Source organism: Melopsittacus undulatus, chromosome 4, assembly GCF_012275295.1.
Source record: "Melopsittacus undulatus isolate bMelUnd1 chromosome 4, bMelUnd1.mat.Z, whole genome shotgun sequence".
Classification (NCBI taxonomy): domain Eukaryota; kingdom Metazoa; phylum Chordata; class Aves; order Psittaciformes; family Psittaculidae; genus Melopsittacus; species Melopsittacus undulatus.
In genome coordinates this window covers 38,506,879-38,519,352 of record NC_047530.1, presented here as the reverse complement: position 1 = coordinate 38,519,352, position 12,474 = coordinate 38,506,879, and the positions used below count along the sequence as shown (strand labels likewise).

The 12,474-nt window shown below is 34.7% G+C and overlaps 1 protein-coding gene across 3 annotated transcripts in view; it reads right to left on the bottom strand.

The window, feature by feature from the left end:
• Positions 1-12,474, bottom strand: part of RALGAPA1 (Ral GTPase activating protein catalytic subunit alpha 1) — a 127,405-nt gene that overhangs the window by 88,860 nt on the left and 26,071 nt on the right. For all 3 annotated transcript variants that reach the window (XM_034062203.1, XM_034062204.1, XM_034062202.1), the window contains exons 11-16: positions 10,446-10,637; positions 9,533-9,670; positions 7,238-7,386; positions 5,854-5,983; positions 4,859-5,096; positions 2,449-2,610 (exon numbers count right to left, since the gene is read on the bottom strand). In XM_034062203.1, coding sequence (XP_033918094.1) covers positions 2,449-2,610; positions 4,859-5,096; positions 5,854-5,983; positions 7,238-7,386; positions 9,533-9,670; positions 10,446-10,637 — 1,009 coding nt within the window. The remainder of the gene's footprint in view (positions 1-2,448; positions 2,611-4,858; positions 5,097-5,853; positions 5,984-7,237; positions 7,387-9,532; positions 9,671-10,445; positions 10,638-12,474) is intronic.

The following is a 12,474-nucleotide window of genomic DNA, read 5'->3' as shown; positions in this document are numbered from 1 at the left end:
CTTTCTGATCCAATATTTTTATAGCACCAGAACCTGTTGCCTAAGCTACAAATTCTGTATCTAGCCCTGCAGAAGATTTTTCAACCCATATGCATATAATTTTTAAAGGCCCTTTTCCAAAAATTACTTTACATAAGTTCAGGCTAAAAATGTACACACTGCATATCAGAAAAGCTGTGATTTTTATTTGAGTAACACACACATACACACATATTTGGTGCAGCAATAAATGTGTGCTGGCATGAGGATGGCTCAAAAAATAGAGGTGCACAGATGTACACAATATGTGTACAACAAAATAGATGAAAAAGAAACCCCAACTTCTTCTTACCATAAAGCATTCAACATGCATATCCCCCCTATTCAGATATAAAAAGAATGTATTACTCATGATCAAAGGAAATATACTACATATCAGATACCATGAAACGTATCTGAGGTCTAACACTACAATCAGCTGTGGAGCTAAGGTTAAACTAAAGGAGAAGGTCTGCCCAGCAAACTGTTCTATAGAAAATTTTACTTATTATGACTATAAATTACTATTATGTGACCCTTTGATAACAAGCACAGATCAAGAAGCATCCGAACAGCTTTTAGCAGACCTGAGAGACAATAACAAGAAACTGTTTGCGGACAGTGAAGAGGTATGTTTTTGCAACATTCTTCAGAAACATTTGTAAAAAATGGAGGAGTTTGGGATTCTGACTCTGGCAACTCTTTTGGGGCTTTTCATCTTTTAAAATTGTCCTATTAATACTGTGATGCTTGTCCACAGATGGTATTCTAAAAATATGAATAGAGCTGAAATTTTAACTAGTTACAGTACTACAAACTTGGCTTATTAATATCAAATATGTAAGATAATTGGAGGAAAGGAACAAAACCATGGAAGCTGAAATACAATGAAACTAAAATCAGATTAGTTTGCCACTAACAAGGTCAATATACAGCTTGATTAGGATAAATTTCAGCCATTTTAGGGCTAACATCATCTAAATAGCCATTTTTCAAATAGCAGCAAAACAAAACCACTAATAAATTGACCAAACTACATAACCTTCTGACAGAATGAAATATTAACAATTTGGGAAGAAGAAATTTTAACATGAGCTTTACCTTGTTAAGGCAATTGAGATTTAAAACAAAAACACTGCAACAGGTAATCACAGACTATCTACAGAGAAACAGAAATTACATTTAAAGTATCTGTGATCCATAAAGAAAACTAGTCACACAAAGTGGTTTCAGCATGAGATGCAGCAAAAGCTGTGTAGCAGCTGAATGCATCAAAAAGAAAAAATTTTTTAGTAGTAACTTTAATTTTCTGACATCTATACTGCTTATAGGATAATTAACTTTCCCACACCAACAAAAGCCTCATGAAAAAAAAAAATTTAAATGAAGAATGTTGAAGAATATTCAAATAAAAACCTCCGTGATGTGAAAAAAATTAACTGTAAATAGAGTAAAAAAAACCCACCAATATTTATTTCTGAAAAGTTAACACAATTATATATTTAACTGCCAATATGCATCCCCAGTTTTTAAAACTGTGTCAGAATGCACCTGCTTCCAAGAAATATCAGTGAAGCAACAACACACAATGACTGAAGCCACTACAATTACAGCAATAGTAAAAACCAAGACATATTCCTTAAAAGGTTCTCAATTTAAATAAAAATAGAAAGATCAGCTTAACTTCCCTTCACATAAGTAACAGCACTGGGATTAGCAAAATAAGACAACAGACTAAAGAAATTTGCAGTCCAGTTCCTGTTAAGATGTTCTAAGCAAATCATATGAACATAAATTCAGTTTTAAAGCAATCCACCTAAAGCACTGTTTAGCATCACTCATTTCTAACACACCAAAGAGTATCTGCAAGTAATGAAGTTGAGAAATAGATTACTTCAGAAATGGACAACTGCATGCATTTCTGTCAATCTTTCATTTATGCTTTTATAAAAATTCGGAGTATAGTAAAAGACAACACATTTTATAAACTACACAGACATATACACATTTCTCACACTTTTCTTCGCACAGCTGAAAAATACTCAACCTATTTTGGGCACAGTTATGAAAACATACTCTTAAAAAGCCTTTTATTACCCACCTATCCATATCACTGATCAAACCATTCCAGCTGTTTCTTTTCCATATACATACAACGGTATTATTTTTCCAGTCCAGCTTATGTACTTGATCAAACTCATTAAAAATGAATATATCAACAGTATTACTTTCATTTGCAGTTACTATAATTCTAGTAACCACAGCTATTTAGCTACCCTAAAAGCAAATAAGTCTGCCTAAGTTACACATTTAACTCTTAGAGGTAATATACTTTTGTGGAAAGAATTTACCCACTTTGCTACAAAAGTCAGTCACCAATTCCTTACCCTTTCTCAAATGCCACTTATATCAAGTTTTACAGATACATACCAACTGTTTTCTGACGAACTATGCTCCTTGCCTTTTCTGTTCCTGGAGAGCCAGTGGTTGTAGCACTGCGCTGTCTCATTGGTGCTTGTCCAGGTTGATCACGGCTCCAGCCTCTAGAAAAGGACTTATCAACAGAAGATTTTGGGAATTCATGCCCAACTCCTGCAAAAAAAGATTTGCAAACCTGTTCACTTCTATTCTGGCATCATCAGATATTTGTAGTTAAGTTCTGAAAAGTTTTAAAGCTGGACAGAATAAATTATATTATAAAAGCAAGTATGATTTCAAACCTATACATCTCATCACTGGTTTTTAAATATATAAACCCACTAGCCAGTATTAACACTGAGAGACAGCCAAACTTTTTTGTAAGTGTTGGTGCTATTAAACTATTGTGATTTTCTTTTTTGACCAGTCAAGTGCAAAACCACAAGAAAACTGGGTTTATAAAGGTTGTAGCCCGATAATACATGTAGCTATAGAAATCTTCCTTTGCTGTACTTGTTAGACACGACACACAAAATCATACGTTATAGACCATTAATATTGCGTTTTTTTCCTAAATGATTTTGTGGCATTTGAGGAACATGAAATAAAGATCATAAAATGAAATGCAAAAGCACAGAAAAAAAATGGGATGATGGGCTCAAAGAACAATGCTCTTTGGAAATTCACAAAAAATGCTATACTAAGATTAAGAAAAGATGAAACAAATTCACATTTGACATTTATACTGAAGTCAATAAGGCTTATATAAGGAAGTATCAAAAAAACCTGTGTGTAAAAAAGGAAGTGAACCAAAAAATATGTGCATTGCATTTCCTTATCCACACTGAACTCACATAATCCAAAATGATATTTGATAAACAATTACAATCATTGAAAATGCACATTCTTGGAAAGTTAGCCTGAGTACAAGCTGTTCATTATTATTAGCAAACTAACAGGGCCAAAACAATTTGGCACAATTTGTATAATATTTGTTACTTCCAAAGCTGGATTTAACTCTGCCACTAACATTTAACAACAGAGGCTTTCTCTGGAACTCTTATTACTAAAGACTAACATAAACTCATGTCATGTGGCCCTGTATGGGTGATATGGCAGATTTGAAATGCTTTTTTAAGCCTATATTCAAATAACTATACACATTCTTATCCAACATCAGACTTTAAAAAAAAACCAAACAGACAAATTAAAAAAAAACAACAACAAAGAACCTAACAAAAAAACCCCACCCAAACGAAAAAACACAATCTGTGTCTTTTGCAAGAAAAATAATCAAGCTGTATAGTAGGTAAACAAAGATGAATGAACTGGAACCTCTCAGGGTCAACTACAGAGAAATGTAGTTTTGGCCAGCTGTCACACATCAGAAGAACAAAAGTGTGAACAATGCCTCTGCCCAAGATGCGCAAAAATAGGAACACCCTCTTTAAGAGAGTGAATCCACATTGATTACTCCTCACTGACAAACCCAAGGATACCAATAGGAAGTCTCTTCCCCTTGGTTTAATTGGAAAACCACATCAGAATAGAGGGATAAACAGTAAACTAAAACTTTTTTCCCCATCTTACTCAGCTTAAATCTAATCCTGCCTCTCACCATTACATCTCAAAGCAGTTTTTAAAGGAGACCAGTGCCATTACCCATTTTTTACAAAAGTGGAAAAATAGTCAGAGGTGATTGTCAATGGTCCCATGCAGAAAGTCAGTCTGATCTGGGAAGAGAATCCAGATTTTGCAACTCTCAATCCAGACCTCCTGTCCTTTACCAATTCCAGAACTGTACCATTATAAGCAAGAAGCCACCTTATAAGCAAGAAGCCACCTCCTCTCCCCATATCATGTCCTGCGGAGTATTCTATGCATAGCTTAGGAATCAATTTAAAAACTGGTAGCATTCACATGGATTTTTAAGAGTATCCTTTCTCTTAAATAATACAAGGTCACTTAAGCAAAACCCGTCTTCACCATGGCTTAGTGATGAACAAAACCATGCTCACTTTACACTTCATCTTGGATTTCAGGATCAATATTCCAGTGATGATTGCAACAGCCACTTGCTAGCTAATTTTTACCAGATGTGTAACCTTTGTTATTTTCAAGAAGCTATGATTGGGACTCAACTATTTAATTGCTCTGATAAAATAACAAAGGCATAATATTTTAGGTTAAACTCAACAGGGTTTTTTTTCTTTTAAAAAATTACATTCCATATGTGGCTATTTGCAGGACTGACTGAGAATTTTGTGGTGGTTCTAAAAAGCAGCCTTATTATAAGGCACTTGGGTTATTTCAGGTAATGACTGTTTAGATATATTAAAAATGCTAGACCAAAATTATGCTGTACCAAACATCCTATTACCTCATCTGAAATTGAACTGATATGTATACAGTGTTGTCTTACCTTTGCCTTTGTGTTTTTTCTGCTTCTGCTCACTTAATTTATCCAATGGCAGGTCACTGAGGTCCAGGCTGTACAAGTTCCTAGCTAATACTTTAGTTAGTGTCTCCATTGTCAGGGACCACTCAGTGGCCAGCTCTTCCCAATATGTCAGTGATGACATTACAGACAGCAAGTCATCCCAAAGTTCTCGAGATATGTACACATTTAGATTCGCTTTGATCCAAGCTACTATAAGAGTCTAAAAGAATAAAGTGAGAAAAGTTGGGTTCTGAACGTAAGATGCCATCATTTGACTGTTACTGCTTAAAGCTTCCAACTGCCATAGAAATTTCTGTGTAAACCTGACATTTCATCACCAGAACACTCAAACTTTTCATGAATTATCAAATGTTATGTTAAAATGGGTTTTTGATTTAGATACAGAAACAACAGACTCATGAAGGATCTTTCAGTCTTACAAGTTTTGCCTGAGAGTTGTGAAATACTGTCCTCAATTAGTTCTCATCACATTCGTATCTTGCGTATCCTTTTTTATTTTTGTCTACTGAAGAATCTGGATACTTCACAGATTCTACTTATAGAGAAGCCACCACAACAGCACACTGCACCTTGTAAACTCTGAGAGTATCTGCTACAGCTTACTGTAAGGAATAACGAAATCAGTTTGTTAGGCCTGGATAGCACAGAAGATTTTGTGTTGACTTGAGCTAACTTTGCAATGGAAGCAGGCTAAAATTACACACATTGACAGTTATCCCAACTCAACTAAAGGACAGTAATTTTTTGGTTTTACAGTACCCCAAAACCTGTTGTTGTAGTATCATTACATATAGGACAGAAAGTAATAAATGTAGCTAGCTCTTTAACCCACGCCATTCACATTATCTGGGTAACATAATCAATGACTTAAGATAACAAACCAGTCAAGAGAGGTTGTTGCATTGAATCTCTTAGTCAAAATTAAGCTGAATTAGAATGAATTTATATTTAATTGCCTGGAAAAGTGGTCCTGCAAGTCTTCCAGCTAAAGTGGAGTTTTTTCTTCCTTGGTACTGCAAGAAAGTCTGAGGTGGTATTTTCAGCACAGATTCAGTAACCCTGAGCAGCACAAGCAGCATCTGTTCCCTACAAAACATTAAAAAAAAAAAAACAGTTAGCATTTTGTTACACTTTTGTGTATACCAGTATACTTTGGAAGATAACAACCAAGCTTGACTTGCTCAAATACATTCCGAACATGATACAGTGATTATAAACAGCCTAACTTGGTTCTTGCAGAAGAAATTACGCCGATCTTCTCTTCACACTTGAGAGACAGAAATCCCTGTCACCCTCTGACACCTTCTACCAGGTCACTCAAGCGTTATCACCTTCAACAGCCTGAAGTTACACACAAAGTTTTAATTGTATTTCCAGTCTGAATTTTTTTTTCCCCTCCCTCCCCTGGTATGAATGACATCTTTTGCCAATATTACATAATCATTAATATGCTTCATCTATTATTTTGTGTGGCACTATCTTTGCCATCATAGTCTAGAGTCACTTCTTTACAGTGATGTGAAACTAGAGAATACTAATCTAGTGGAATCTGTTTTCTGTTATTACTCCCAATTTCCTAGTGGTTAGTCTTGAACCGATTCCTTATTTCTTCACAAGAGGAGACAAGTTCATGTTACACGTAATTCCAGCTCTATTTACCCAGAGCTCAGGAAATACTAGTCACAGACTGCAAGCAAGTCAAATTAAAATGGAATAAATCAGCCAGTTGAAATCCTCTTGCTACAGCTTCCTTGCAATGGAGAATGGTGGCAATATACTATCTCATTAGAAACAGCTATTTAAAGGAGTCGGGAAATAACAGACAGGAACTTGAAAGTGACGTCTCTTGTACCTGCTAGGCACCCTAAGCACTGGAAAGGAACAAAACAGTATGCTGACTTCTTCATGCAATTACAGATCAAGAGCGAGTCACATCTATCTGATTGTAATACTTATCCATGCTTATCTGACAATTTTTTGACTTTTAAATAAGGCTGTGAAGCTCCACCTGTTTGCATATTTTTAGCACTTTGACAGATGAGCAAAATGCCCTGGAAAAATATAATCAGTAGCTCCTTAATAGTAGCTGTATATCCTAGCTTACTTCCTTTTTTCACTGAGTGCTAAGCTGCCTCAAACTAAGTGCTTACTAATGGCTTTAGCAGACCAGATAACCTCTTCCCCTGTATTATGTTGCCTGTGATGTTAAAGTTTGTGTACTTACTGATTTAGAGAAACTAGTTCACATAATCAATACCACTCTAATGTGTTTAATACCAAGTAAATTTTCACATTTATCTTGTGATCTAATAATCGAAGATAAAAGCATTAGCATTTTACCATGTCTTCTTGTCCATCGTCACTTGGACTACCATGTGACGGTAGATATTAAGAATGCGTTTACACATATCAGTGTGTTCATCCAGCAGAGCTTTTATTTCATTTGCAGGTTCAAGAAAGAATATGTTTGAAGAATTTATTATAAAAACCTGTAAGAAGAAAAGAGTGGATGTTATGAGCTTGAAATACATTTGTGTTTTCAGCAATTCCATTGCTATTAACTAGGAAGAGAAAATCAATGATTTACAGAAAAGACTGCATACGCAATCAGAAGTAAATATGTAAATAAAGCAACAGTACGACGGTTTTTTTCCCCATTTTTTTCTATAAACCATATTTGCATATTTTTGCTTTCATAGGCGAATAGTACAAACTACTCAATACAATTATTTTAATATGATGGATAAAAATGGCCCAGTAAAGAAGTCCACTGCAGAGAAGTTCCACCTGGAAGCCAGAAACTGACTAATATAATATATACTAAACTACTTGAAATAGTACTGGCACAAAGCATGTGCTTTAGCATGACAAGGCCTGTATTTTTCTGGGAAACTAAAGCATTCATCTCACTATGATCAGTAAGGCTTACCAAAAGTAGGAAACAGGATACCTTCCCCAAAGTGGTTGCCTTCAGTGGACAGTGAATTAAGGCTTTCAGAAAGAAAATGATAAAAACAAAGTAGGCAAGGACACCGTAGGAATTACAGGAGCTACTACTGAAGTGTTGTTATATTTTTATGTAAGTTTAGGAAGCATTTGAATCACAGTGAGCCCTAGATCTTAAATTATCATATTGGTCTTTCTTAATGCACATCAACAGGAAATCATTGGTTCTGCAGCTGTAATTTCCCTCTACTGAGAGCTTTGAATTTTAATAATTAAATCCCGATAATACGGAGTTTTACATTCACTAGCCTCAGCTAATGAACCTACCCTACTCTAAATACCTAAACATGTTGTCTATACAAGAATCAAAAGGGAAGAAAATTCAAGACAAAAGTCTTGGATTTCTGATTCACAGAAAAAGTCAAATGTAGTTCCAGGTCAGGGAACCTCTCAAAATCAGATATGGTACCCCATTTCAGGCTAAATAAGGTATCTAGTGGTCAAATGAACCTTTGCCTAAAAAAGTTCAACTTGGAAAATCAGACATTCTCAGATGTGTAAACATTAGTGATACACTGCAAACAGATTAAGATGCTTCTCACTGTTTCTTTTCTCAGAAAAAAAATCATATTCTTAAATAGTCATTGTATGCAAAGATTATGAAACTTAAATTATTGTAATATATTTGAACTTACAGGTAATTTCAGTTACAAAGTTTATTTCTATATATAAAAATGTACAGCACAATAGGAAACCCTATTCAGGAAACCATCCAAGCTGTGGTAGAAATGAGTTCTAATTAGTATTATCACCCATAGTAAAATTGCACATGGTGGAGTGGCAAATACATGTCTATTTCATTTTGTTTAGAATCAATTTTTTTCTGGATAAAAGAATATTACAGAGGCTAGTCATATATGCACCTATATGCATGCATATGCATGCACATACATAAAATGGTCACATTTTATATCACCTTAAAACCATTTCAAAGACCTTCAAATTATACACACTTGATTTACTATATCAACTTCAGTGAATCATTTTGCTGAACATTTTAAATTAACACAATTTCTGTCCTGCCAAATTTCCTAGAAACAATTAGAAAACTTCTGTTAGGGAGCTTCTGCAACTCTCCCATTCCTTAAGTGTATTAGTGCAGAGTTGTGGTGTGTGCTCAAATTACTTAAGCACCTGCGTGCTCATCCAATCTGTAATTCAGAAAAACATGAGAAAATATCCCTGATCACCTTATCATTCAGATTAGGAGGTTCAGATATTTTGTGTGCAGTGAGTAATAGCTTAAAAGAAAAAATTTTCCTAGCACTCTCATGAAATACTTAATTAGAATAATTGGAAGATGTGGCACTCAGACGAGAACTGGTTTTTCTATGATATGATAGAGAGCAGAATGCACATGCACAGATGCAAGATTAAAAGATTTTTTTATTGTGCTATGCAACACCTGTGTATACATTGTCCTACTTAAGGTCAATAAAGATACGATGAAACACATTAATTATTCCAACATTACTTGTCATGGTTCTTTTATATTTAAGAAGTATTTTTAGAATTCAGAAATGCTTTGAAGGAGTATGGGAATCAAATGCATCATATTCTACCCTTTATGTGCTGATAACAAGAGCTTTATTATTATAATGAAAATGAAATATCAAGTCTATTTCATACCTGCAATACTGACTGCACTCCAGCTCGTACATTTTGCTCTTCTGTATCAATTTCAGACATTTTATGCAAAGTGTCTTCATAACAGCCATTTCTTGCCCAGTTTGAGTTTCTACCATGATTGGGGTTCATGCCTTTTTCCTGAAAAATATTTTTTTTTTTAAATCAGATAGATTTGTAGAGATGTATTTTGTTTTTACATGGAAGGAAAAAGGATATAATAGATACTAAATAATAAACAATGCTAGACAGATGTTTAAGATGCATCTTAAAGACACAACTATATTTTAAGAAGTTTGCAGCAATTATTTTAAAGTATTCAGATGAAGTAAGTATTATTTTCCTCATCCTTTTATTTCTCTATAACTTACACATAGCTGAAGGTTGGCATAACGTATAATCCACATCTTGAGAACAGTTCATAAAACTATATAAAATTTTATATTGAACTACCTACATTTTAAATCTACAGACAATGGATCAAAGTGGTACCCCATTCACTGTTTAATTACTATTGATTTTCCTCAATAGATGGTCTGACATCAAATGAAACCACAAAAAGGAAATCTGGAGAGAGACTTCTTACAAAGGCATTTAGTGACAGGACAAGGGGGAATGGCTTTAAACTGAAAGAGGGAAGATTCAGACTATTATGAAAAAATTCTTCACTAGAGGATGGTGAGACACTGGCACAGATGACCCAGAGAAGCTGTGGATGCCCCATCCCTGGAAATGTTCAAGGCCAGGTTGGATGGGGCTTTGAGTAACCTGGTATAGTGGAAGGTGTCCCTGCCCATGACAGGGGATTAGAATGAGATCATCTTTAAGAACCCTTCCAACCCAAGCCATTCTATGATTCTACTCTGTCTACCTGCATATCAGAAAGATGCAAATATATTAACCAACAATATTTTACCTCTTCTCTTTCTTTTGCTTTCTCTGATGAACTGTGGTCAACACCATTTTCGTCACAACCTACAGTTGTGCACTGCATTATTTCTTCAGGTTCCTTCATAAATAAAGGCTTATCTTCTTGTTGAATCCATTCCTGATACACTTTTACCACTTTCCTCATTGCAGCTGCTTCACATATTGGCAACAGAAATGCCTGCAAGTAGAAAAATAAACAAATGAAAACCCAATTGTAATACTGGAAGTCAAATTGGGCTCTATAACAGACAGTTTCTAAGGAATGGGGAAGGGGGGAAAATACAGCCACTGCAGATTCTTTACAAATAAATGACTCCTAAACCTAAATGTTCACTCACTTTTTTTTATCTGTAAACTAAAAACATGAAAAAAAGTTCTACAAAGAAAAGTCAAGAAAGTACTTAAAAGAACTTCACTGCCAAAGAAGGAAATATAAGAAACCATATAGGCATATCTAGTCCAACACCTAGACTACTGAAATTAAAGATCAAACATTCATCAAAAGTATGCAAAATAAATGAGCAGAAGTTTCTACTGCAACATCTTCCATTCAGACAATTTGGAAGACTGAAGTTAATTCTAAATTACTAAAAAAAATTCAAGTGATATACACTACTGGCAAACATTTATCTTATTTTTAGCTGAGATTTTGCAAAACACTATTCTTAAAACAAATGCATCCCTGAAAAGACTTCAGAACTCCCGTTTCAAAAAATAGGGCATTTGAGTCAGTGTGATGGCTGATCACTGCCCTCTTCAGGACATTTTCTGTATCTGCCGTACTGGTAACACCTAGTCACAGATCAGAAACAAAAAACATTACTCACGTTTTAACTAACTTAAAATACATTTACCAAAGACTGCGATGCCCTAATTGTATTTAGAAAAGCACAGATTAAACTACACCAACACATAGTTTTATGGAGTTCATGGTGTGAATGTTGAAAACTCATTGCCCACACCTTTAGGAGTGCTCACTTGACACAAGCAGTGGGTTCTCTCTCTGGAAATAGGCATTTCATACCAGTATTGCACTAAAAATTGTGTATTACAGAATTCAACTGACAAATTCATCAGTTATACACTATAGCTCATCAAGTCCAACAGCATTCTGTGAGCTCATATATTTTTTTGTACCCTAGAGTCTAAAATGCATAAAACTTTTTTTTATGGACAATTTTCTCACCATGCAGTTCAACTTAAATCTTTTCCTAACTGGAATAACTTAGCCCTAATGTTTTAGAAAAATTACAAACATCCGGCACATTAGAATTGAACTTACACTGAAAACTTCAGGCTAAACAATGACTTAAATAAGACTGTATAACCTCACATGAAATCCAGACCATTTGCATAACTCACGGACTGCCTTGTGAAAAGAATGAAGAAGAATGCTGTCCCTTTCACTGAGGAAATGGGGGGACAGTTTCTAAATAGCCCATCAAAAATTTAGACTCTATATTCAATGTCTTAGGCTCTGTATATCCTTGAGTGGCAGCTGAACTCAGGTAACTTACCTCCCTCAGTAGTGTCTAAACATTCAACACATTGAATGGATAAGCTACTGACATTCATTCCCTCATTCAAAAAAATTCCTTTCATCCAGATATACTGGAATTTTAAAATACTTAGTTTTCCACTGTTTAAAGCAAATAGTGCAATGCATTTCAATTAAAACTTAGTCCATTTTTCTTTACTATCGTTCAGAAAAAAATCTTCATCTTTTGATCTATAGCATAGGCCGTAAAGAGAGTCTGTCCTCCCACATTTAACTCAAAGTTATGTATTTTCACATTATAATTAAAGGCTACATATTCTAGCATATGTTCTCAGTTTAAATTTGTTTGATAGTTTCCAGTTGAGAAACACTATTTTGAGTACACTCAGCTAACATTTCTGGTTACAGTTAAGTCAGAAGCAGAAGCTGCTACCTTCTATAGCTATGTGTCCCACTCTTCTGATGAGAACTATCAAGGAAAGGATATTCAGCTGCTCCCAAAACAACTCTTTAACAG